Here is a 27,857-nt window from a genome sequence, read left to right as displayed (position 1 = left end):
AGTAATGTCTCTCATTGTGCACACTTGTAATGTCTCTCATCGTACACACTAATAACGTCTCTCATTGTACACACTAGTAATGTTTCTTATTGTACACACTAGTAATGTCTCTCATTGAACACACTAGTAATGTCTCTCATTGTACACACTAGTAATGTCTCTCATTGTACACACTAGTAATGTCTCATTGTACGCACTAGTGATATCTTTCATTATACACACTAGTAATGTCTCTCATTGTACACTAATAATGTCTCATTGAACATATTAGTAATGTCTCTCATTATACACACTAGTAATGTCTCTCATTGTACACACTAGTAAAGTCTCTCATTGTACACACTTGTAATGTCTCTCATTGTACACACTCGTAATGTCTCTCATTGCACACATTAGTAATGTCTCTCATTGTACACACTCGTAATGTCTCTCATTGTACACATTAGTAATGTCTCTCATTGTACACATTAGTAATGTTTCTCATTGTACACACTAGTAATGTGTCTCATTGTACACACTCGTAATGTCTCTCATTGTACACACTCGTAATGTCTGTCATTGTACACACCAGTAATGTGTCTCATTGTACACACTAATAATATCTCTCATTGTACACATTAGTAATGTCTCTCATTGTACACACTAGTAATGTCTCTCATTGTACACACTAGTAATGTCTCTCATTGTACACACTCGTAATGTCTCTCATTGTACACATTAGTAATGTCTCTCATTGTACACACTAGTAATGTCTTTCATTGTACACACTAGTAATGTCTCTCATTATACACACCAGAAATGTCTCTCATTGTACACACTAGTAATGTCTCTCATTGTACACACTAGTAATGTCTCATTGTACACACAAGTAATGTCTCATTGTACACACTAGTAATGTCTCTCATTGTACACACTGGTAATGTCTCTCATTGTACACACTAGTAATGTCTCTCATTGTACACACTAGTAATGTCTCTCATTGTACACACTAGTAATGTCTCATTGTACACACTAGTAATGTCTCTCATTGTACACACTAGTAATGTCTCTCATTGTACACACTAGTAATGTGTCTCATTGTACACACTAGTAATGTGTCTCATTGTACACACCAGTAATGTGTCTCGTTGTACACACTAGTAATGTGTCTCATTGTACACACTAGTAATGTGTCTCATTGTACACACTAGTAATGTGTCTCATTGTACACAATAGTAATGTCTCTCATTGTACACTAATAATGTCTCATTGTACATATTAGTAATGTCTCTCATTATACACACTAGTAATATCTCTCATTGTACACACTTGTAATGTCTCTCATTGTACACTAATAATGTCTCATTGTACATATTAGTAATGTCTCTCATTATACACACTAGTAATATCTCTCATTGTACACACTAGTAATGTCTCTCATTATACACACTAGTAATATCTCTCATTGTACACACTAGTAAGGTCTCACTGGAACAGTTTGTTAGGTAAGATCACTGAAGTGTTCAGTTTGTCACTTTAGACTGGGAATGTGTATGGGAATAGGATGTCTGGAATGAGTCAGTAGGTCTCCTGCAGTGCTCCTTCATTCCTGTGTTTCTGTTTTTACAGACACCACTGCTTCCCCTTGCCGGGAAACCTATCGTGCTGCCCGGCGTCTTTAATGTCCCGGTTAACCCCCCTGCTGCTGCCGCCCCTGCCGTCGCTGCCGCCCCTGCCGTGGCTGCCGCTCCTGCCGCCACCGTAGCCGCCACCGCCCCTGGCTGGGCGTGGGGTTGGCTGCAAGGTCTCTTGAACAAAGTGAACAGACCCGCAGTGGGAGTAGGGGTGGCCGCCCCCACCGGTGTGGACATCAACGCTAATCTTCAGGGTCAACTGACTATCAACCAGGCTGCCGCGGCCCTGAAGCCGGTGGTTGCGCAGGCACCAGCCGTGGTAGTACCTCCCAAGCCTAGCAAGTCTGAGGTGATGGTTCTCAGGTACCCAGAATTTATCAAGACCATAGGACAAGGCATTAAGAAGGTAAGACCACGGGTTGAGCCTGAGACATGCTTAGTGAGTGGCCAGGGTGAGTGAGGGTGCTCAGTGAGTGGACAGGGTGAGTGAGAGTGCTTATTGGGTGGCCAGAGTGAGTGAGGGTGCTTAGCGAGTGGCCAGGATGAGTGAGGGTGCTTAGTGAGTGGACAGGGTGAGTGAGGGTGCTTAGCGAGTGGCCAGGGTGAGTGAGGGTGCTTATTGAGTGGACAGGGTGAGTGAGGGTGCTTAGCGAGTGGCCAGGGTGAGTGAGGGTGCTTATTGAGTGGACAGGGTGAGTGAGAGTGCTTATTGAGTGGCCAGAGTGAGTGAGGGTGCTTAGCGAGTGGCCAGGATGAGTGAGGGTGCTTAGTGAGTGGACAGGGTGAGTGAGGATGCTTAGTGAGTGGCCAGGGTGAGTGAGGGTGCTTAGTGAGTGGCGAGGGTGAGTGAGGGTGCCTAGTGAGTGACCATGGTGAGTGAGGGTGCTTAGTGAGTTGGCGAGGGTGAGTAAGAGTGGTTAGTGAGTGGCTAGGGTGAGTTGGCCAGGGTGGGTGGGAGTGGTTAGTGAGGGGCCAGGGTGAGTGAGGGTGCTTAGTAAGTGGCCAGGGTGAGTGAGGGTGCTTAGTGAGTTGGCCAGGGTGAGTGAGGGTGCTTAGTAAGTGGCGAGGGTGAGTGAGGGTGCTTAGTGAGTGACCATGGGGAGTGAGGGTGCTTAGTGAGTTGGCGAGGGTGAGTAAGAGTGGTTAGTGAGTGGCTAGGGTGAGTTGGCCAGGGTGGGTGGGAGTGGTTAGTGAGGGGCCAGGGTGAGTGAGGGTGCTTAGTAAGTGGCCAGGGTGAGTGAGGGTGCTTAGTGAGTTGGCCAGGGTGAGTGAGGGTGCTTAGTGAGTTGGCCAGGGTGAGTGAGGATGCTTAGTGAGTGGCCAGGGTGAGTGAGAGTGGTTAGTGAGTGGCCAGGGTGAGTGAGGGTGCTTAGTGAGTGGCCAGGGTGAGTGAGGGTGCTTAGTGAGTTAGCCAGGGTGAGTGAGGGTGGTTAGTGAGTGGCCAGGGAGAGTGAGGGTGCTTAGTGAGTGGCCAGGGTGAGTGAGGGTGCTTAGTGAGTGGCCAGGGTGAGTGAGAATGGTTAGTGAGTGGCCAGGTTGGGTGAGGGCGTTTAGTGAGTGGCCAGGGTGAGTGAGGGTGGTTAGTGAGGGGCCAGGGTGAGTGAGGGTGGTTAGTGAGTGGCCAGGGTGAATGAGAATGGTTAGTGAGTGGTCAGGGTGAGTGAGGGCGGTTAATGAGTGGCCAGGGTGAGTGAGGGTGGTTAGTGAGTGGCCAGCGTGAGTGAGGGCGGTTAGTGAGTGGCCAGGGTGAGTGAGAATGGTTAGTGAGTGGCCAGGGTGAGTGAGGGCGGTTAGTGAGTGGCCAGGGTGAGTGAGGGTGGTTAGTGAGAGGCCAGCGTGAGTGAGGGTGGTTAGTGAGTGGCCAGGGTGAGTGAGGGTGGCTAGTGAGTCGCCAGGGTGAGTGAGGGTGGTTAGTGAGTGGTCAGGGTGAGTAAGGGTGGTTAGTGAGAGGCCAGGGTGAGTGAGAATGGTTAGTGAGTGGCCAGGGTGAGTGAGGGCGGTTAGTGAGTGGCCAGGGTGAGTGAAGGTGGTTAGTGAGTGGCCAGGGTGAGTGAGGGTGGTTAGTGAGTGGCCAGGGTGAGTGAGGGTGGCTAGTGATTCGCCAGGGTGAGTGAGGGTGGTAAGTGAATGGCCAGGGTGAGTGAGGGTGGCTAGTGAGTCGCCAGGGTGAGTGAGGGTGGTTAGTGAGTGGCCAGGGTGAGTTAGGGTGGTTAGTGAGTCGCCAGGGTGAGTGAGGGTGGTCAGGGAGTGGCCAAGGTGAGTGAGGGTGGTCAGGGAGTGGCCAGGGTGAGTGAGGGTGGTCAGGGAGTGGCCACGGTGAGTGAGAGTGGTCAGGGAATGGCCAAGGTGAATGAGGGTGGTCAGGGAGTCGCCAGGGTAAGTGAGGGTGGTCAGGGAGTAACCAGGGTGGGTGAGGGTGGCCAGGGAGTGGCCAGGGTGAGTGAGGGTGGTAAGAGAGTGGCCAGGGTGAGTGAGGGTGGTCAGAGAGTGGCCAGGGTGAGTGAGGGTGGTCAGGGAATGGCCAGGGTGAGTGAGGGTGGTAAGGGAGTGGCCAGGGTGAGTGAGGGTGGTCAGGGAGTGGCCAGGGTGAGTGAGGGTGGTCAGGGAGTAGCCAGGGTGAGTGAGGGTGGTCAGGGAGTGGCCAGGGTGAGTGAGGGTGGTCAGGGAGTGGCCAGGGTGAGTGATGGTGGTCAGGGAGTGGCCAGGGTGAGTGAGGGTGGTCAGGGAGTGGCCAGGGTGAGTGATGGTGGTCAGGGAGTGGCCAGGGTGAGTGAGAATGGTCAGGGTGAGTGAGGGTGGTCAGGGTGAGTGAGGGTGGTCAGGGTAAGTGAGGGTGGTCAGGGAGTGGCCAGGGTGAGTGAGGGTGGTCAGGGAGTGGCCAGGGTGAGTGAGGGTGGTCAGGGAGTGGTCAGGGTGAGTGAGAGTGGTCAGGGTGAGTGAGGGTGGTCAGGGAGTGGCCAGGGTGAGTGAGGGTGGTCAGGGAGTGGCCAGGGTGAGTGAGGGTGGTCAGGGAGTGGCCAGGGTGAGTGAGGGTGGTCAGGGAGTGGTCAGGGTGAGTGAGGGTGGTCCGGGAGTGGTCAGGGTGAGTGAAGGTGGTCCGGGAGTGGTCAGGGTGAGTGAGGGTGGTCAGGGAGTGGTCAGAGTGAGTGAGGGTGGTCAGGGAGTGGCCAGGGTGAGTGAGGGTGGTCAGGGAGTGGCCAGGGTGAGTGAGGGTTGTCAGGGAGGGGCCAGGGTGAGTGATGGTGGCCAGGGAGAGTGAGGGTGGTCAGGGAGTGGCCAGGGTGAGTGAGGGTGGTCAGGGAGTGGCCAGGGTGAGTGAGGGTGGTCAGGGAGTGGTCAGGGTGAGTGAGGGTGGTCAGGGAGTGGCCAGGGTGAGTGAGGGTCGTCAGGGAGTGGCCAGGGTGAGTGAGGGTGGTCAGAAAGTGGCCAAGGTGAGTGAGGGTGGTCAGCGAGTGGCCAGGGTGAGTGAGGGTGGTCAGGGAGTGGTCAGGGTGAGTGAGGGTGGTCAGGGAGTGGCCAAGGTGAATGAGGGTGGTCAGGGAGTGGCCAGGGTGAGTGAGGGTGGTCAGGGAGTGGTCAGGGTGAGTGAGGGTGGTCAGGGAGTGGCCAGGGTGAGTGAGGGTGGTCAGGGAGTGGTCAGGGTGAGTGAGGGTGGTCAGGGAGTGGCTAGGGTGAGTGAGGGTGGCCAGGGAGTGGTCAGGGTGAGTGAGGGTGGTCAGGGAGTGGCCAGGGTGAGTGAGGGTGGTCAGGGAGTGGCCAGGGTGAGTGAGGGTGGTCAGGGAGTGGCCAGGGTGAGTAAGGGTGGTCCGGGAGTGGCCAGGGTGAGTGAGGGTGGTCAGGGAGTGGTCAGGGTGAGTGAGGGTGGTCAGGGAGTGGCGAAGGTGAATGAGGGTGGTCAGGGAGTGGCCAGGGTGAGTGAGGGTGGTCAGGGAGTGGTCAGGGTGAGTGAGGGTGGTCAGGGAGTGACCAAGATGAATGAGGGTGGTCAGGGAGTGGCCAAGGTGAATGAGGGTGGTCAGGGAGTGGCCAGGGTGAGTGAGGGTGGTCAGGGAGTGGTCAGGGTGAGTGAGGGTGGTCAGGGAGTGGCCAGGGTGAGTGAGGGTGGTCAGGGAGTGGCCAGGGTGAGTGAGGGTGGTCAAGGAGTGGCCAGCGTGAGTGAGGGTGGTCAGGGAGTGGCCAGGGTGAGTGAGGGTGGTCAGGGAGTGGCCAGGGTGAGTGAGGGTGGTCAGGGAGTGGCCAGGGTGAGTGAGGGTGGTCAGGGAGTGGTCAGGGTGAGTGAGAGTGGTCAGGGACTGGCCAGGGTGAGTGAGGGTGGTCAGGGAGTGGTCAGGGTGAGTGAGGGTGGTCAGGGAGTGGCCAGGGTGAGTGAGGGTGGTCAGAGAGTGGCCAGGGTGAGTGAGGGTGGTCAGGGAGTGGCCAGGGTGAGTGAGGGTGGTCAGGGAGTGGCCAGAGTGAGTGAGGGTGGTCAGGGAGTGGTCAGGGAGAGTGAGGGTGGTTAGGGAGTGGCCAAGGTGAATGAGGGTGGTCAGGGAGTGGCCAGGGTGAGTGAGGGTGGTCAGGGAGAGGCCAGGGTGAGTGAGGGTGGTAAGGGAGTGGTCAGGGTGAGTGAGGGTGGTCAGGGAGTGGCCAGGGTGAGTGAGGGTGGTCAGGGAGTGGTCAGGGTGAGTGAGGGTGGTCAGCGAGTGGCCAGGGTGAGTGAGGGTGGTCAGGGAGTGGTCAGGGTGAGTGAGGGTGGTCAGGGAGTGGTCAGGGTGAGTGAGGTTGGTCAGGGAGTGGTCAGCGTGAGTGAGGGTGGTCAGGGAGTGGTCAGGGTGAGTGAGGGTGGTCAGGGAGTGGCCAGGGTGAGAGAGGGTGGTCAGGGAGTGGTCAGGGTGAGTGAGGGTGGTCAGGGAGTGGCCAGGGTGAGTGAGGGTGGTCAGGGAGTGGTCAGGGTGAGTGAGGGTGGTCAGGGAGTGGTCAGGGTGAGTGAGGGTGGTCAGGGAGTTCTCAGGGTGAGTGAGAGTGGTCAGGGAGTGGTCAGGGTGAGTGAGGGTGGTCAGGGAGTGGTCAGAGTGAGTGAGGGTGGTCAGGGAGTGGTCAGGGTGAGTGAGGGTGGTCAGGGAGTGGCCAGAGTGAGTGAGGGTGGTCAGGGAGTGGCCAGGGTGAGTGAGGGTGGTCAGGGAGTGGCCAGGGTGAGTGAGGGTGGTCAGGGAGTGGTCAGGGTGAGTGAGGGTGGTCAGGGAGTGGTCAGGGTGAGAGAGGGTGGTCAAGGAGTGGCCAGGGTGAGTGAGGGTGGTCAGGGAGTGGTCAGGGTGAGTGAGGGTGGTCCGGGAGTGGCCAGAGTGAGTGAGGGTGATCAGGGAGTGGCCAGGGTGAGTGAGGGTGGTCAGAGAGTGGCCAGAGTGAGTGAGGGTGGTCAGGGAGTGGCCAGAGTGAGTGAGGGTGGTCAGGGAGTGGTCAGGGTGAGTGAGGGTGGTCCGGGAGTGGCCAGAGTGAGTGAGGGTGGTCAGGGAGTGGTCAGAGTGAGTGAGGGTGGTCAGGGAGTGGTCAGGGTGAGTGAGGGTGGTCAGGGAGTGGTCAGGGTGAGTGAGAGTGGTCAGGGAGTGGCCAGGGTGAGTGAGGGTGGTCAGGGAGTGGCCAGGGTGAGTGAGGGTGGTCAGGGAGTGGCCAGGGTGAGTGAGGGTGGTCAGGGAGTGGCCAGGGTGAGTGAGGGTGGTCAGGGAGTGGCCAGGGTGAGTGAGGGTGGTCAGGGAGTGGCCAGGGTGAGTGAGGGTGGTCAGGGACTTTGCATAAGAATCATAGTTAAAGAAATAAAACGGTATTTTCATAATTTAAACAGTTAGGCCTAAGTGGTGCCTGTGATTTCCACGATTACATCAGGAAAGCTGCGTGTCATACATACTGCTGGCTGCGTGTCATACACACTGCTGGCTGCGTGTCATACATACTGCTGGCTGCGTGTCATACATACTGCTGGCTGCGTGTCATACATACTGCTGGCTGCGTGTCATACATACTGCTGGCTGCGTGTCATACATACTGCTGGCTGCGTGTCATACATGCTGCTGGCTGCGTGTCATACATACTGCTGGCTGGTGTCATACATACCGCTGGCTGCGTGTCATACATACTGCTGGCTGCGTATCATACATACTGCTGGCTGCGTGTCATACATACTGCTGGCTGCGTGTCATACATACTGCTGGCTGCGTGTCATACATACCGCTGGCTGCGTGTCATACATACCGCTGGCTGGTGTCATACATACCGCTGACTGCGTGTCATACATACTGCTGGCTGCGTGTCATACATACCGCTGGCTGCGTGTCATACATACCGCTAGCTGGTGTCATACATACCGCTGGCTGCGTGTCATACATACCGCTGGCTGCGTGTCATACATACTGCTGGCTGCGTGTCATACATACTGCTGGCTGCGTGTCATACATACCGCTGGCTGGTGTCATACATACCGCTGACTGCGTGTCATACATACCGCTGGCTGCGTGTCATACATACTGCTGGCTGGTGTCATACATACCGCTGGCTGCGTGTCATACATACTGCTGGCTGGTGTCATACATACCGCTGGCTGCGTGTCATACATACCGCTGGCTGGTGTCATACATACCGCTGGCCGCGTGTCATACATACCGCTGGCTGCGTGTCATACATACCGCTGGCTGCGTGTCATACATACCGCTGGCTGCGTGTAATACATACTGCTGGCTGGTGTCATACATACCGCTGGCTGCGTGTCATACATACCGCTGGCTGGTGTCATACATACTGCTGGCTGCGTGTCATACATACCGCTGGCTGCGTGTCATACATACTGCTGGCTGGTGTCATACATACCGCTGGCTGCGTGTCATACATACCGCTGGCTGGTGTCATACATACCGCTGGCTGCGTGTCATACATACCGCTGGCTGCGTGTCATACATACTGCTGGCTGGTGTCATACATACCGCTGGCTGCGTGTCATACATACTGCTGGCTGGTGTCATACATACCGCTGGCTGCGTGTCATACATACCGCTGGCTGCGTGTCATACATACCGCTGGCTGCGTGTCATACATACTGCTGGCTGCGTGTCATACATACTGCTGGCTGCGTGTCATACATACCGCTGGCTGGTGTCATACATACCGCTGACTGCGTGTCATACATACCGCTGGCTGCGTGTCATACATACTGCTGGCTGGTGTCATACATACCGCTGGCTGCGTGTCATACATACTGCTGGCTGGTGTCATACATACCGCTGGCTGCGTGTCATACATACCGCTGGCTGGTGTCATACATACCGCTGGCCGCGTGTCATACATACCGCTGGCTGCGTGTCATACATACCGCTGGCTGCGTGTCATACATACCGCTGGCTGCGTGTAATACATACTGCTGGCTGGTGTCATACATACCGCTGGCTGCGTGTCATACATACCGCTGGCTGGTGTCATTCATACCGCTGGCTGAGTGTCATACATACCGCTGGCTGCGTGTCATACATACTGCTGGCTGCGTGTCATACATACCGCTGGCTGCGTGTCATACATACTGCTGGCTGGTGTCATACATACCGCTGGCTGCGTGTCATACATACCGCTGCCTGGTGTCATACATACCGCTGGCTGCGTGTCATACATGCCGCTGGCTGCGTGTCATACATACTGCTGGCTGCGTGTCATACATACCGCTGGCTGCGTGTCATACATGCTGCTGGCTGGTGTCATACATACCGCTAGCTGCGTGTCATACATACCGCTGGCTGGTGTCATACATACCGCTGGCTGCGTGTCATACATACCGCTGGCTGCGTGTCATACACACTGCTGGCTGGTGTCATACATACCGCTGGCTGCGTGTCATACATACTGCTGGCTGGTGTCATACATACCGCTGGCTGCGTGTCATACATACCGCTGGCTGGTGTCATACATACCGCTGGCTGCGTCTCATACATACCGCTGGCTGCGTGTCATACATACCGCTGGCTGCGTGTCATACATACCGCTGGCTGCGTGTCATACATACTGCTGGCTCCGTGTCATACATACTGCTGGCTGCGTGTCATACATACTGCTGGCTGCGTGTCATACATACTGCTGGCTGCGTGTCATATATACTGCTGGCTGCGTGTCATACATACCGCTGGCTGCGTGTCATACTGCTGGCTGGTGTCATACATCCCGCTGGCTGCGTGTCATACATACCGCTGGCTGCGTGTCATACATACTGCTGGCTGCGTGTCATACATACTGCTGGCTGCGTGTCATACATACTGCTGGCTGCGTGTCATACATACTGCTGGCTGCGTGTCATACATACCGCTGGCTGCGTGTCATACGTACTGCTGGCTGGTGTCATACATACCGCTGGCTGCGTGTCATACATACCGCTGGCTGCGTGTCATACATACCGCTGGCTGCGTGTCATACATACAGCTGGCTGCGTGTCATACATACTGCTGGCTGCGTGTCATACATACTGCTAGCTGCGTGTCATACATACTGCTGGCTGCGTGTCATACATACTGCTGGCTGCGTGTCATACATACTGCTGGCTGCGTGTCATACATACTGCTGGCTGCGTGTCATACATACCGCTGGCTGCGTGTCATACATACTGCTGGCTGCGTGTCATACATACCGCTGGCTGCGTGTCATACATACTGCTGGCTGCGTGTCATACATACTGCTGGCTGCGTGTCATACATACTTCTGGCTGCGTGTCATACATACTGCTGGCTGCGTGTCACACATACTGCTGGCTGCGTGTCGTACATACCGCTGGCTGGGTGTCATACATAACGCTGGCTGCGTGTCATACATACTGCTGGCTGCGTGTTATACATACTGCTGGCTGGAGTCATACATAATGCTGGCTGGGTGTCATACATACTGCTGGCTGTGTGTTATACATACTGCTGGCTGGTGTCATACATAATGCTGGATGGGTGTCATACATACTGCTGGCTGTGTGTTATACATACTGCTGGCTGGTGTCATACATAATGCTGGATGGTGTCATACATACTGCTTGCTGCGTGTCATACATACTGCTGGCTGGTGTCATACATACTGCTGGCTGCGTGTCATACATACTGCTGGCTGGTGTCATACATACTAATGGCTGGGTGTTATACATACTGAAGTATGTATGACACGCAGCCAGCAGTATGTATGACACGCAACCAGCGGTATGTATGACACGCAGCCAGCAGTGTGTATGACATGCAGCCAGCAGTATGCTAGCTGGTGTCAAACATACTGCTGGCTGCGTGTCATACATACTGCTGGCTGGTGTCATACATACTGCTTGCTGGGTGTTATATATACTGCTGACTGCATGTTATATATACTGCTGGCTGCGTGTTATATATACTGCTGGATGCATGTTATATATACTGCTGGCTGCGTGTCATACATACTGCTGGCTGCGTGTTATATATACTGCTGGCTGGGTGTTATATATATTGCTGGCTGCATGTTATATATACTACTGGCTGCGTGTTAAATATACTGCTGGTTGCGTGTTATATATACTGCTGGCTGCGTGTTATATATACTGCTGGCTGGGTGTTATATATATTGCTGGCTGCATGTTATATATACTGCTGGCTGCGTGTTATATATACTGCTGGCTGCGTGTTATATATACTGTTGGCTGCGTGTTATATATACTGCTGGCTGGGTGTTATATATATTGCTGGCTGCATGTTATATATACTGCTGGCTGCGTGTTATATATACTGCTGGCTGCGTGTTATATATACTGCTGGCTGCATGTTATATATACTGCTGGCTGCGTGTCATACATACTGCTGGCTGCGTGTTATATATACTGCTGGCTGCGTGATATATATATACTGCTGGCCGAATGTTATATATACTGCTGGCTGCATGTTATATATACTGCTGGCTGGGGGTTATATACTGCTGGCTGCGTGTCATACATACTGCTGGCTGCGTGTTATATGCTGCTGACTGCGTGTTATATACTGCTGGCTGTGTGTTATATACTGCTGGCTGGGTGTCATACATACTGCTGGCTGCGTGTTATATACTGCTGGCTGCGTGTTATATACTGCTGGCTGCGTGTCATACATATTGCTGGTTGCGTGTTATATACTGCTGGCTGCATGTTATATACTGCTGGCTGTATGTTATATATACTGCAGGCTGCGTGTTATATATACTGCTGGCTGCGTGTTATATATACTGCTGGCTGCGTGTTATATATACTGTTGGCTGCGTGCTATATATACTGCTGGCTGCGTGTTATATATACTGCTGGCAGCGTGTTATGTATACTGCTGGCTGCGTGTTATACATACTGCTGCATGCGTGTTATATATACTGCTGGCTGCATGTTATATATACTGCTGGCTGCGTGTCATACATACTACTGGCTGCGTGTTATATATACTGCTGGCTGCGTGTTATATATACTGCTGGCTGCGTGTTATATATACTGCTAGCTGCGTGTTATATATATACTGCTGGCTGCGTGTTACATATACTGTTGCATGCGTGTTATATATACTGCTGGCTGCGTGTTTTATATACTGCTGGATGCGTGTTATATATACTGCTGGATGCGTGTTATATATACTGCTGGCTGCGTGTTATATATACTGCTGGCTGCATGTTATATATATTGCTGGATGCGTGTTATATATACTGCTGCATGCGTGTTATATATACTGCTGGCTGCGTGTTATACATACTCCTGGCTGCGTGTTACATATACTGCTGGCTGCGTGTCATACATACTGCTGGCTGCATGTTATATATACTGCTGGCTGCAGGTTATATGTTCTGCTGGCTGGGTGTCATAAATACTCCTGGCTGCATGTTATATATACTGCTGGCTGGGCGTCATACATACTGACGGCAGGGTGTCATACATACTGCTGGCTGCGTGTTATATATACTGCTGGCTGGGTGTCATACATACTGCTGGCACGTTGTCATACATACTGCTGGCTGCATGTTATGTATACTGCTGGCTGCATGTTATATATACTGCTGGCTGCGTGTTATATATACTGCTGGCTGGGTGTTATATACTGCTGGCTGCGTGTCATACATACTGCTGGCTCCGTGTTATATACTGGCTGCATGTTATATACTGCTGGCTGCGTGTTATATAATGCTGGCTGGGTGTCATACATACTGCTCGCTGCGTGTTATATACTGCTGGCTGCGTGTTATATATACTGCTGGCTGCGTGTTATACACTGCTGGCTGCGTGTTATATACTGCTGGCTACGTGTCATACATACTGCTGGCTGCGTGTTATATACTGCTGGCTGCATGTTATATATACTGCTGGCTGCGTGTTACATATACTGCTGGCTGCGTGTTACATATACTGCTGGCTGCATGTTATATATACTGCTGGCTGCGTGTTATATATACTACTGGCTGCGTGTTATATATACTGCTGGCTGCGTGTTATATATACTGCTGGCTGCATGTTATATATACTGCTCCATGCATGTTATATATACTGCTGGCTGCATGTTATATATACTGCTGGCTGCGCGTCATACATACTGCTGGCTGCGTGTTATATATGCTGCTGGCTGCGTGTTATATATACTGCTGGCTGCGTGTTATGTATACTGCTGGCTACGTGTTATATATACTGCTGGCTGCGTGTCATGTATACTGCTGGCTGCGTGTTATATATACTGCTGGCTGCGTGTTATATATACTGCTGGCTGCATGTTATATATACTGCTGGCTGCGTGTTATATATACTGCTGCATGCGTGTTATATATACTTCTGGCTGCGTGTCATACATACTGCTGGCTGCATGTTATATATACTGCTGGCTGCATGTTATATATACTGCTGACTGGGTGTCATACTTACTGCTGGCTGGGTGTCATACATACTGCTGGCTGGGTGTCATACATACTGCTGGCTGCATGTTATATATACTGCTGGCTGCATGTTATATATACTGCTGGCTGCGTGTTACATATACTGCTGGCTGCATGTTATATGTACTGCTGGCTGCGTGTCATACATACTGGTGGCTGCATGTTATATATACTGCTGGCTGCGTGTTATATATACTGCTGGCTGCGTGTTATATATACTGCTGGCTGCGTGTTATATATACTGCTGGCTGCGTGTCATACATACTGCTGGCTGCGTGTCATACATATTGCTGGCTGTGTGTCATAGATACTGCTGGCTGGGTGTTATATATACTGCTGACTGGGTGTCATACATACTGCTGGCTGGGTGTTATGTATACTGCAGGCTGGGTGTCATACATACTGCTGGCTGCGTGTCGTACATACTGCTGGCTGCGTGTCATACATACTGCTGGCTGGGTGTTATATATACTGCTGACTGGGTGTGATACATACTGCTGGCTGAGTGTTATATATACTGCTAGTTGCGTGTCATACATTCTACTGGCTGCGTGTTGTATATACTGCTGGCTGCGTGTTATATATACTGCTAGCTGCGTGTTATATATACTGCAGGCTGCGTGTAATATAAATTGCTGGCTGCGTGTTATATATACTGCAGGCTGTGTGTCATACATACTGCTGGCTGCATGTTATATATACTGCTGGCTGGGTGTTATATATACTGCTGGCTGCGTGTTATATATACTGCTGGCTGCATGTTATATATACTGCTGGCTGGGTGTTATATATACTGCTGGCTGCGTGTTATATATACTGCTGGCTGCGTGTTATATATACTGCTGGCTGCGTGTTATATATACTGCTGGCTGCGTGTTATATACACTGCTGGCTGGGTGTCACACATGCTGCTTGCTGCGTGTTATATATACTGCTGGCTGCGTGTTATATACACTGCTGGCTGCGTGTTATATACACTGCTGGCTGGGTGTCACACATGCTGCTGGCTGCGTGTTATATATACTGCTGGCTTCGTGTCAGACATACTGCTGGCTGCGTGATATATATACTGCTGGCTGGGTGTCGTACATATTTCTGGCTGCGTGTTATATATACTGCTGGCTGGGTGTCATAGATACTACTGGCTGCGTGTTATATATACTGCTGGCTGGGTGTTATACATACTGCTGGCTGGGTGTCATACATACTGCTGGCTGCGTGTCATGCGTACTGCTGGCTGCATGTTATATATATTGCTGGCTGCGTGTCATACATACTACTGGCTGCATGTTATATATACTGCTGGCTGCGTGTTATATATACTGCTGGCTGCGTGTTATATATACTGCTGGCTGCGTGTTATATATACTGTTGGCTGCGTGTGAGACATACTGCTGGCTGCGTGTTATATATACTGCTGGCTGAGTGTCATACATACTGTTGGCAGTTGTCAGACATACTGCTGGCTGCGTGTTATATATACTGCTGGCTGGGTGTCATACATACTGCTGGCTGGTGTCAGATATACTGCTGGCTGCGAGTCATACATACTGCTGGCTGGGTGTCATACATACTGCTGGCTGGGTGTCATACATAATGCTGGCTGGTGTCAGACATACTGCTGGCTGCGTGTTATATATACTGCTGGCTGGGTGTCATACATACTGCTGGCTGCGTGTCATACATACTGATGGCTGCGTGTTATATATACTGCTGGCTGCATGTTATATATACTGCTGGCTGCGTGTTATATATACTGCCGGCTGCATGTTATATGTACTGCTGGCTGCGTGTCATACATACTGCTGGCTGCATGTTATATATACTGCTGGCTGCGTGTTATATATACTGCTGGCTGCGTGTTATATATACTGCTGGCTGCGTGTCATACATACTGCTGGCTGCGTGTCATACATACTGCTGGCTGCATGTCATACATACTGCTGGCTGGGTGTTATGTATACTGCTGACTGGGTGTCATACATACTGCTGGCTGGGTGTTATGTATACTGCATTCTGGGTGTCATACATACTGCTGGCTGCGAGTCATACATGCTGCTGGCTGCGAGTCATACATACTGCTGGCTGGGAGTTATATATACTGCTGACTGGGTGTCATACATACTGCTGGCTGGGTGTTATATATACTGCTGACTGCGAGTCATACATACTGCTTGCTGCGTGTCATACATAGTGCAGGCTGCGTGTCATACATACTGCTGGCTGCGTGTCATACATACTGCTGGCTGGGTGTTATATATACTGCTGACTGGGTGTCATGTATACTGCTGGCTGGGTGTTATATATACTGCAGGCTGGGTGTCATACATACTGCTGGCTGCGTGTCATACATACTGCTGGCTGCGTGTCATACATACTGCTGGCTTGGTATTATATATACTGCTGACTGGGTGTCATACATACTGCTGACTGGGTGTTATATATACTGCTAGTTGCGTGTCATACATACTGCTGGCTGGGTGTTATATATACAGCTAGTTGCGTGTCATTCATGCTGCTGGCTGGGTGTCATACATACTGCTGGCTGGGTGTCATACATTCTGCTGGCTGCGTGTCATACATACTTCTGGTTGGGTGTTATATATACTGCTGGCTGGGTGTCATACATACTTATGGATGGGTGTTATATATACTGCTGGCTGCGTGTCATACATACTTCTGGCTGGGTGTAATATATACTGCTTGTTGCGTGTCATACATACTGCTGGCTGCGTGCCATACATACTGCTGGCTGCGTGTTATATATACTGCTGGCTGCGTGTTATATATATTGCTGGCTGCGTGTTATATATACTGCAGGCTGGGTGTTATATATACTGCTGGCTGCGTGTTATATATATATTGCTGGCTGCGTGTTACATATACTGCTGGCTGCATGTCATACTGCTGGCTGCGTGTTATATGTACTGCTGGCTGCGTGTTATATATACTGCAGGCTGGGTGTTATATATACTGCTGGCTGCGTGTTATATATACTGCAGGCTGGGTGTCATATATACTGCTGGCTGCGTGTTATATATACAGCTAGCTGCGTGTTATATATACTGCTGGCTGCGTGTCATACATTCTGCTGGCTGCGTGTTATGCATACTGCTGGCTGGGTGTTATATATACTGCTGGCTGCGTGTTATATATACTGCTGGCTGCGTGTTATATATACTGCTGGCTGGGTGTTATATATACTGCTGGCTGCGTGTTATATATACTGCTGGCTGCGTGTTATACATACTGCTGGCTGCGTGTTATATATACTACTTGCTGCGTGTTATATACACTGCTGGCTGGGTGTCACACATGCTGCTTGCTGCGTGTTATATATACTGCTGGCTGCGTGTCATACATACTGCTGGCTGCGTGTTATATATACTGCTGGCTGGGTGTTATATATACTGCTGGCTGGTTGTTATACATACTGCTGGCTAGATGTTATACAAAGTGCTGGCTGGGTGTCATACATACTGCTGGCTGCGTGTTATATATACTGCTGGCTCGGTGTTATACATACTGCTGGCTGCGTGCTATATATACTGCTGGCCGGGTGTCATAAATACTGCAGGCTGCGTGTTATATTTATCATGTGGGAGTTCGATACGTGGATTAGGGTAGAAATACTCACGTAGGCTGTTATACGTATAATTACTGTTATGTGGACAGAGCCCTTGCCAGCCATGCCTATCTCCTTGCTTCCACTCGTAACACTGGCTAGGCGGCTGGCCAGTACCCCGCAGTGGGTGTTTTGAAATAGTGTCAGCTCAGCACAATATGAAGACGTGACTCAAGACGGTTGGTCGTGAGTCAACGGACACTGGTTACTGGTAACTGGTTACTACGTTACTACTACTGAGATTACTGGTAACTGGTTACTACGTTACTACTACTGAGAGCTCGGCGACGCTAACGTATGTCGTCCCGACATACAACTAATACAAACTAGAGATGGCAGGTATACGGCTTGGGCTGATTCTATACAATGTCAAAGTACACAACATGAACATTATAGATACATAAGTAGAACATTGGAATGAAAGCTTACGTAACTGAAACTGTAATGTAATACAAGGTATACTATAGTACAACTTAAAACTCAACAAATGAACAACGAACTCAACATTGAGATTACAAGTGATAAAAACAAAAATTTTGATCGATCGATCTGTATTCGTGTGATCTACGGATTCTGAGGAAGGAATATATACAAAGAAAGAGTGTTTAACAGAAAGGCAGATTCGGTGCACGCAAATCTAGACTGTTAACTCTCAGAATGCGGAGAGAACATGAACACAAAAAAAAAATTCTTGAATACTGATAAGTTGATACTGTAACTATTCATCTATACAGGTTATTTACATTTAACCCCAACTCTGCTAGGGTGTGATTGACATATGCAGAATGGGTGTCCTCTCTGGGAGGATCAAATTCTGTAGCATTGGCTAACTCATGCTGTATTTGAGGCAAATCTGAATTGGAAGTTACAAATGATACTTGAGGATTTCTCAATACCTGTCGTGTACGCAGGGAATAACGACATTCAGGTTGATCATCTGACTGAGTATCAGAGGAAGAGAGTACAGGATCAGGAGGATTGTCAGAGTCTGTCACATTAGTCTGGGTTGGAACATCATTATCATCACATACTAACTTCATATGATCCAAATGCGATTCTTTATACTGACCAGTACTAATCTCTCTAACCTTATACTTATTTCCAGTGATATGTTCAACTACTCGATAAGGACCAACAAACTTTTGATCAAGCTTTGGCATTGCAGACGTTTTGTTAAAATTAGTCAGCATAACTCTCGAACCTACTTTGATTTTGGATGGCTTTACTCGAGTATTTGCGACTCTTGTAAATTCAGCTGTTGATTTATGAAGTGTTTCACGGATTCTTCTAAAAACACTTTGAGCTAAGCTGGTACGAGTTGCTACGAAATCATCAGGGTTGTAATTTGGTTTCGGATTAGAATATAACAACTCATAAGGCAAACGCTTATCTACACCATACAATGCATAATGTGGAGTGTCACCTATAGAAACATTGTAAGCAGAATTTATAGCACACTGCACATCAGGTATAACTTCATCCCAAGTTTCACTGTTGGGATTGATAGTGGCTCTCAAGACATCAAGTACTTTCTTATTGGTTCGTTCCGCTAACCCATTGCTGGCAGGATGATGAGGAACAATGATGGATTTAGTGATCTTGTACAAGGTACACAATTTTTCAAGAATTTAATTACAGAATTCACCTCCATTATCTGTTACTAGGGACTTAGGGGTGGTATGCCTGCAGATAATGCGTTCTTTAAACGCTTTAGCTACTGTCTCGGCAGTCTTATCTGCAATAGGAACTAACTCACAATATCTGGTGAAATGGTCTACCATAACACACAGATGTTTGTTACCTTGGAGGGAACATTGGAAATTAGTTAACAAATCTAGCGCAACTCTTTCCCAAGGTTCGCTAGTAGTTGGATACACTTGGATTGGATTAGGACCATTAGCATTGCCTTTATGTTGCATGCAGACACTACATTTCCTAACATACTCAGAAATATCAGTTGCCATACGAGGCCAAAAGTATTTCAATCTGGCTTGTTTTACTGAACGATCCATACCAGGGTGTGCAACACCTGGTACATCGTGAACTAGCTGTAAGGCTACATTCACTAGTGACTGTGGAATTACTAACTGGTATACTCTTCTGCTAGGAGTACCCAACTCTGCTGTTCGATACAGTAATTCTTGGTTCATGAGAAAGTCACTAATGGGTGCTGGTGGTTTCACATTCAGAATAAGATCTTCCTGGAGCAGGAATCGAATCACACCAGACCACATGGGATCTGTTCGTTCTTACTGGAGGAATGAACAAACTCGGTGGAGTGGATGACTCCCCCCGGTTGAAAAATTAACGCTATAACACGCAATATGAGCAAGGGAGAACGAATCTACTATCTCAAACTGCAAGCACAATGAACACGGTGAACAATGCTGATATTCTGAGTCGCACACAGTGACACGAGGTATCAACTATAAACTTCACTTGCAAACATTAACAACATGGAAGTTACTCGAGAAATAACTTCTTACAATGCACTGATTACTGTCAACTAGGATGGGATCACAATCTGAAACACAAGGGACAACAACAACACTCAAGTGAGCACACTAGCCACAGAAACGTCTTTCTGCAATGGCTGGTGGCATCAGCAAGAGATGGCATAACTCGTTGCAAGTAAAGTTCTTCTCAAAGCGTCCCCTGGGAAGGAACGAATACTTGAACAAGTCGCCATCGCAAGGATAGTAAGCACTATCCTGCGTGCACGATATTGTGGCTGGAGTCCAGACAGGAGTGACAGCATTACTAGTGCCTGACCGCTCGGCTACGTTAATAAGTAATTCACGGATCTATAGGAACTTAATCTGAACTTCACATTTCGCAGCACTTTAACAAATCTCAGATACAAGCTGTGAGAACAAACACATTGCTCAAGGGCTAGGTATTGTCTTTCAGTCAGTAAGGGAATGTTGGTACTGTAGACTGATTCATATTGACTTTGACAGGCATGATACACTAAGTGAACATTCAAAAGTGACTGGGACATGACCGCAAACCATGCTTCAAGACTATGTACATGGCCATTGAATAAAGGTAACGCATCAAGGGAATCACGAGTATTACTATAATATCTCGGTGTCTGAGTCGGTCTGTCAGTCGGTAAGGAACTGTGAGGACTGATGACAGGACCAGCAGTAGTAGCCTGAGAGGTCTGAGTGTCGACATTCACTAAAGTATCACTTGACGGTATGTGAGACATAATGGCAAAGTAGCACGAGAACAAATAAGGCAAAAATAATGAACAATAAAAATGATATAAAATTCTAGAATTGAAATGAAAAGATATACAACTAATTCTGCAGAATAATGTTTAAATACACTGCAAGAGGAATGAAAACTCAATTTAAAGGACTATTGACCAAGGAAAAAAAATTTACATTGAAATATACAAGTAAAAATATTACTGGTGACTGAATTAAATGCAAAATGAGCTGTCTTTACTCTTGCTACTAAAGAAATTAATTAATTAAAATTTTAAATCAATGTGAAAGTGTAAAATAAAATTATTAAATTGTAACTGGGGAATTTTAAATATTTTCTAAGAATGCATAGACAAAACTAAAATATAATTCACAAGATATCAATAAAAGAAAATAATTCACTGCAGAACAAGTTCAAAAATAATTCACTTCAGAACAAGTGCAACAAAATAAAGTATAGAAATAATCACTGCAGTAATAAAGTGTCACTGGGAAAACTCAGGTAAATTAATGAATTAAAATATGAAGATCAAAAAAAAATAAACTGATTGAACACTTTAACTCTTAATTTTAAATTAGACAAAACAATTTACTCAAACAGAGTAAGGAAAACACTTTACGTTAAAAGTAATTGAAATTACATCAAGAGTGAATTTGTTCAAGAATATAAAAATATGAAAAAATAAAACACAGGTACAAACAGGTAATATAACACTTACAGTTGCGTGGCACACTTCACTATAACAAATTCTTACAACAACATCCTGCTGTGACTGATACAACAAAGTCTTGCTGTGACTGATACAACAAAAATCTTGCTGTGACTGATACGACAAAAATTTTGCTGGCAAAAAATAATGGTACACAGTCTGCGAAAAAATTAGAGAAATGAGACACTGTTGGCATACGAAAAAAAATGACACACATAGAAATAAATGGAAAATTTGGTATACTGGGGTGAATATCACTGTAGAATACAACGCTGAAAGAATACAATAAAAAAAATGAATCACTTCACACAGAGTGACTGACTGGTACACTACACAATAATACTTACTACAGACAGGAGTAGCATAAAGAAAAACACAGCAGAAAAATATAAGATAAGTGAAAACACTGAAAAAATATTGTAAAAAAAATACTGAGTCAAAGAATACTGCGTTTACACTGAAAAACACAAGGTTTAGAGTACACAAGCAAATTTACTATAAATGTCTCACACACGCAAATGTCTTTAAATGCAAGAAAAATGTCTCAAGAAATTATCACTGAAGTCGAGAGTAGGAGACGGGCGATGAGTGGTATGGTGTCCCGCGCGGTGATGACGCCTCCTAGCCTCCTACATTCACTGTTGTCGGAAGAAATGTGCGTTCTAGACGAACTCACATAACTGGCTTTATCGGTGGCACCAGCTACAATCTCTTGACCAATTATGTGAGCCAAAACAGTACTAGGACCCGGTACAAGGGTGCAGACAACCACAGGTAGAAGAGTGGATGGCTGGTGGGAGAGAGTGGGGGGTGTGACTCTCGCTGGGGTACTGCCGCGCACCCCGGGAGGTGGAGGAGAGGTGGGGGAGAAGACTCCCTGGCGGACGCGCTCACTCCACTACCCACGAGATGACGAACAACCCACTCTATGCCACAGGAATGGTAAAAACCACTCTTAGCATCCAACAGGAAGCACAAAGCGAGATACACAATACTTCAGAGGAACTTGGCTTACTTCTTACTGCGTGGCTTACTTCTCTCTCTCAGCTGGGTTAGAAGCTGGGTTGGCTGGCTGGCTTACCCCACGAGAATGGATGACTGGAAGACGTGTAACGATGCACAAAGCACGGAGGAGCAGTTGGATGACAGGAGACAGGCTGGATGATAGGCTGACTGGCGTTCACTTCCACAGTCTGGCTTACTGACTGGCTTAATTGCAAAATCCGGGTCAACCCCTCGGAGATTGAAGCAATTAGCACACGAACTAAGCCAGGAAGCTTGAAACGGCTGCAACAGGCTTGCAGGCTGAAGCTGTGAGGGTATAAGCTGCTGGCTCGAGGTGGTGCGGATGGGTAGTGGCTGGTGGGTGTGAGGGGAGGGCATTCACCGTTGACCCTGCCGGCTACTCACAACAGTCTTCAAACGCCTTGAATTACCCTTAAAAACGTAAATCCACGCTCCACACCGCTGTACACCATTTATCATGTGGGAGTTCGATACGTGGATTAGGGTAGAAATACTCACGTAGGCTGTTATACGTATAATTACTGTTATGTGGACAGAGCCCTTGCCAGCCGTGCCTATCTCCTTGCTTCCACTCGTAACACTGGCTAGGCGGCTGGCCAGTACCCCGCAGTGGGTGTTTTGAAATAGTGTCAGCTCAGCACAATATGAAGACGTGACTCAAGACGGTTGGTCGTGAGTCAACGGACACTGGTTACTGGTAACTGGTTACTACGTTACTACTACTGAGATTACTGGTAACTGGTTACTACGTTACTACTACTGAGATACATACTGCTGGTTGCATGTTATATATACTGCTGGCTGGGTGTCATACATACTTCTGGCAGCGTGTTATATATACTGCTGGCTGGTTGTCATACATACTGCTGGCTGCGTGTTATATATTCTGCTGGGTGGGTGTCATACATACTGCTGGCAGCGTGTTATATATACTGCTGGCTGCATGTTATATATACTGCTGGCTGCATGTTATACATACTGCTGGCTGCGTGTTATACATACTGCTGCCTGGGTGTCATACATACTGCTGGCTGGGTGTTATACATACTGCTGGCTGCGTGTTATACATACTGCTGGCTGCGTGTTATGCATAATGCTAGCTGGGTGTTATACATATTGCTGGCTGGGTGTCATACATACTGCTGGCTGCGTGTTATACATACTTCTGTCTGGGTGTCATACATACTGCTGGCTGGGTGCCATACATACTGCTGACTGGGTGTCATATATACTGATGGCTGCGTGCCATACATACTGCTGGCTGGGTGTCATACATACTGCTGGTTGGGTGTCATACATACTGCTGAATGGGTGTCATACATACTGCTGGGTGGGAGTCATGCATACTGCTGGCTGGGAGACATACATACTGCTGGCTTGGTGTAATACCTACTGTTGGCTTGGTGTAATACCTACTGCTGGCCGGGTGACATACTGCTGGCGGGGTGACATACTGCTGGATTTGTGTCATACATACTGCTGGCTGGGAGTCATAAGTACTGCTAGCTGGGTGTCATACATACTGCTGGCTTGGTTTCATACATATCGCTGGCTGGGTGTCATACATACTGCTGGCTGGGTGATATATATACTGCTGGCTGGGTGTCATACGTACTGCTGGCTGGGTGTCATACATGCTGCTGGGTGGGTGTCATACTGCTAGCTGGGTTTCATGCATACTGCTAGCTGGCTGTCGTACATACTGCTGCCTGGGTGTCATACATACAGCTGCCTGGGTGTCATGCATACTGCTGGATGGTTGTCATACATACTGCTGGCTGAGTGTCATACATGCTGTTGGCTGAGTGTCATACTTACTGCTGGCTGGGTGTCATACATACTGCTGGCTGGGTGTCATACATACTGTTGGCTGAGTGTCATACTTACTGCTTGCTGGGTGTCATACATACTGCTGACTGGGTTTCATATATATTGCTGGCTGGGTGTCATACATATTGCTCGCTGGGTGTCATACTGCTGGCTGGGTGTCACACATACTGCTGGCTGGGTGTCATACATACTGCTGGATGGTTGTCATACATACTGCTCGCTGAGTGCCATACATACTGTTGTCTGAGTGTCATACTTACTGCTCGCTGGGTGTCATACATACTGCTGGCTGGGTGTCATACATACTGCTGGCTGGGTGTCATACACACTGCTGGCTTGGTGTCAAACATACTGCTCGCTGGGTGTCATGCATACTTTTGGCTGAGTGTCATGCATACTGCTGGCTGGGTGCCATACATACTGTTGGCTGGGTGCCATACATGCTGCTGGGTGAGTGTCATACATACTGTTGGCTGAGCGTTTTACATACTGTTGGCTGGTTGTGATACATACTGCTGGCTGGTTGTCATACATACTGCTGGCTGAGTGTCATACTTACTGCTGGCTGAGTGCCATACATACTGCTGGCTGTGTGTCATACATACTGCTGGCTGGTTGTCATACATACTGCTGGATGAGTGTCATACATACTGCTGGCTGAGTGCCATACATACTGCTGGCTGGGTGTCATACATACTGCTGGCTGAGTGTCATACGTACTGCTGGCTTGCTGACATACATACTGCTGGTTGAGTGTCATACATACTGTTGGCTGGTTGTCATACATACCGCTGGCTGGGTGTCATAGATACTGCTGGCTAGTTGTTGTACATACTGCTGGCTGAGTGTTATACATACTGCTGGCTGAGTGTCATACATACTGCTGGCTGTTTGTCATACATACTGCTGGCTGGGTGTCATACATACTGCTTGCTGGTTGTCATACATACTGCTGGATTGGTGTCATACATACTGTTGGCTGAGTGTCGTATATACTGCTGGTTGGGTGTCATACATACGGCTACCTGGGTGTCATACATACTTCTGGCTGGGTGTCATACATTCTTCTGGCAGGGTGTCATACATACTGCTGGCTGGGTGTCATGCATACTGCTGGCTGAGTGTCATACATACTGTTTGCTGAGTGTCATATATACTGCTGATTTGGTGTCATACATTCGGCTGGCTGGGTGTCATACAAACGGCTGGCTGGGTGTCATACGTATTGATGGCTGCGTGTTACACATACTGCTGGCTGGGCGTCATAGATACTGTTAGCTTGGTGTCATACATACTGCTGGCTTGGTTTCATACATATCGCTGGCTGGGTGTCATATATGCTGCTGGCTGGGTGATATATATTCTGCTTGATGGGTGTCATACATACTGCTGGCTGCGTGTCATACTGCTGGCTGAGTGTCATACATATTACTGGCTGGATGTCATGTATACTGATGGCTGGGTGTCATACATACTACTGGCTGGGTGTCATACATACTGCTGGCTGGGTGTCATACTGCTGGCTGCATGTTATATATACTGCTGGCTGCGTGTTATGTATACTGCTGGCTGGGTGTCATATATACTGCTGGCTTCGTGTTATATATACTGCTGGCTGCGTGTTATATATACTGCTGGCTGCGTGTTATATATACTGCTGGCTGGGTGTCATACATACTGCTAGCTGCGTGTTATATATACTACTGGCTGCGTGTTATATATACTGCTGGCTGGGTGTCATACATACTTCTGGCTGCGTATTATATATACTGCTGGCTGCGTGTTTTATACACTGCTGGCTGCGTGTCATACATACTGACATACTGCTGGCTGAGTGTTATATATACTGCTGGATGCGTGTTATATATACTGCTGGCTGGGTGTCATACATACTTCTGGCTGCGTGTTATATATACTGCTGGCTGCGTGTTATATATACTGCTGGCTGGGTGTCATACATACTGATATACTGCTGGCTGCGTGTTATATATGCTGCTCGCTGCGTGTTATGTATACCGCTGGCTGGGTATCATACATCTGGCTGCGTGTTATATATACTGCTGGCTCCATGTTATATATACTGCTGGCTGCGTGTCATACATATTGCTGGCTGCGTGTTATGTATACTGCTGGCTGCGTGTTATACATACTGCTGGCTGCGTGTTATACATACTGCTGGCTGCGTGTTATATATACTGCTGGCTGCGTGTCATGCATACTGCTGGCTGCGTGTTACACATACTGCTGGCTGGGTGTCATAAATACTGCTAGCTGGGTGTCATACATACTGCTGGCTTGGTTTCATACATATCGCTGGCTGGGTGTCATATATACTGCTGGCTGGGTGATATATATACTGCTGGCTGGGTGTCATACATACTGCTGGCTGGGTGTCATACGTGCTGCTGGGTGGGTGTCATACTGCTAGCTGGGTTTCATGCATACTGATTGCTGGGTGTCGTACATACTGCTGCCTGGGTGTCATCCATACTGCTGCCAGGGTGTCATACATACTGCTGGCTGGGTGTCATACATACTGCTGGATGGTTGGCATACATACTTCTGGCTAAGTGTCTTACATGCTGTTGGCTGAGTGTCATACTTACTGCTGGTTGGGTGTCATACATACTGCTGGCTGGGTGTCATACATACCGTTGGCTGAGTGTCATACTTACTGCTGGCTGGGTGTCATACATACTGCTGGCTGGGTGTCATACATACTGCTGGCTGGGTGTCATACTCACTGCTGGCTCGGTGTCAAACATACTGCTCGCTGGGTGTCATACTTACTTTTGGCTGAGTGTCATACATATTGCTGGCTGGGTGTCATACATACTGTTGGCTGGGTGCCATACATGCTGCTGGGTGAGTGTCATACATACTGTTGGCTGAGCGTTTTATATACTGTTGGCTGGTTGTCATACATACTGCTGGCTGAGTGTCATACATACTGCTGGCTGAGTGCCATACATACTGCTGGCTGGGTGTCATACTTACTGCTGGCTGAGTGTCATACGTACTGCTGGCTTGCTGTTATACATACTGCTGGCTGAGTGTCATACATACTGTTGGCTTGTTGTCATACATACTGCTGGCTGGGTGTCATAGATACTGCTGGCTGGTTGTCGTACATACTGCTGGCTGAGTGTTATACATACTGCTGGCTGGGTGTCATACATACTACTGGCTGGGTGTCATACTGCTGGCTGCATGTTATATATACTGCTGGGTGCGTGTTATATATACTGCTGGCTGGGTGTCATATATACTGCTGGCTTCGTGTTACATATACTGCTGGCTGCGTGTTATATATACTGCTGGCTGCGTGTTATATATACTGTTGGCTGGGTGTCATACATACTGCTGGCTGCGTGTTATATATACTACTGCCTGCGTGTTATATATACTGCTGGCTGGGTGTCATACATACTTCTGGCTGCGTGTTATATATACTACTGGCTGCGTGTTATATATACTGCTGGCTGCGTGTCATACATACTGACATTCTGCTGGCTGCGTGTTATATATACTGTTGGCTGCGTGTTATATATTCTGCTGGCTGGGTGTCATACATACTTCTGGCTGCGTGTTATATATACTGCTGGCTGCGTGTTATATATACTGCTGGCTGGATGTCATACATACTGACATATTGCTGGCTGCGTGTTATATATACTGCTGGCTGCGTGTTATGTATACTGCTGGCTGGGTGTCATACATACTTCTGGCTGCGTGTTATATATACTGCTGGCTGCGTGTTATATATACTGCTGGCTGCGTGTCACACATACTGCTCGCTGCGTGTTATGTATACTGCTGGCTGCGTGTTATACATACTGCTGGCTGGGTGTTATATATACTGCTGGCTGCGTGTTACACATACTGCTGGCTGGGTGTCATAAATACTGCTAGCTGGGTGTCATACATACTGCTGGCTTGGTTTCATACGTATCGCTGGCTG

The 27,857-nt window shown here is 48.6% G+C and overlaps 1 protein-coding gene across 1 annotated transcript in view; it reads left to right on the top strand.

Moving 5' to 3' along the window:
- The window catches only part of LOC128688702 (uncharacterized), an 83,569-nt gene that overhangs the window by 18,475 nt on the left and 37,237 nt on the right, over positions 1-27,857 (top strand). The window contains exon 4 of the mRNA XM_053776683.2: positions 1,609-2,019. Coding sequence (XP_053632658.1) covers positions 1,609-2,019 — 411 coding nt within the window. The remainder of the gene's footprint in view (positions 1-1,608; positions 2,020-27,857) is intronic.

This window comes from Cherax quadricarinatus, chromosome 13 (genome assembly GCF_038502225.1).
Source record: "Cherax quadricarinatus isolate ZL_2023a chromosome 13, ASM3850222v1, whole genome shotgun sequence".
Lineage (NCBI taxonomy): Eukaryota > Metazoa > Arthropoda > Malacostraca > Decapoda > Parastacidae > Cherax > Cherax quadricarinatus.
Note: the sequence above shows the minus strand (reverse complement) of the source record. Positions and strands in the feature narration are given on the sequence as shown.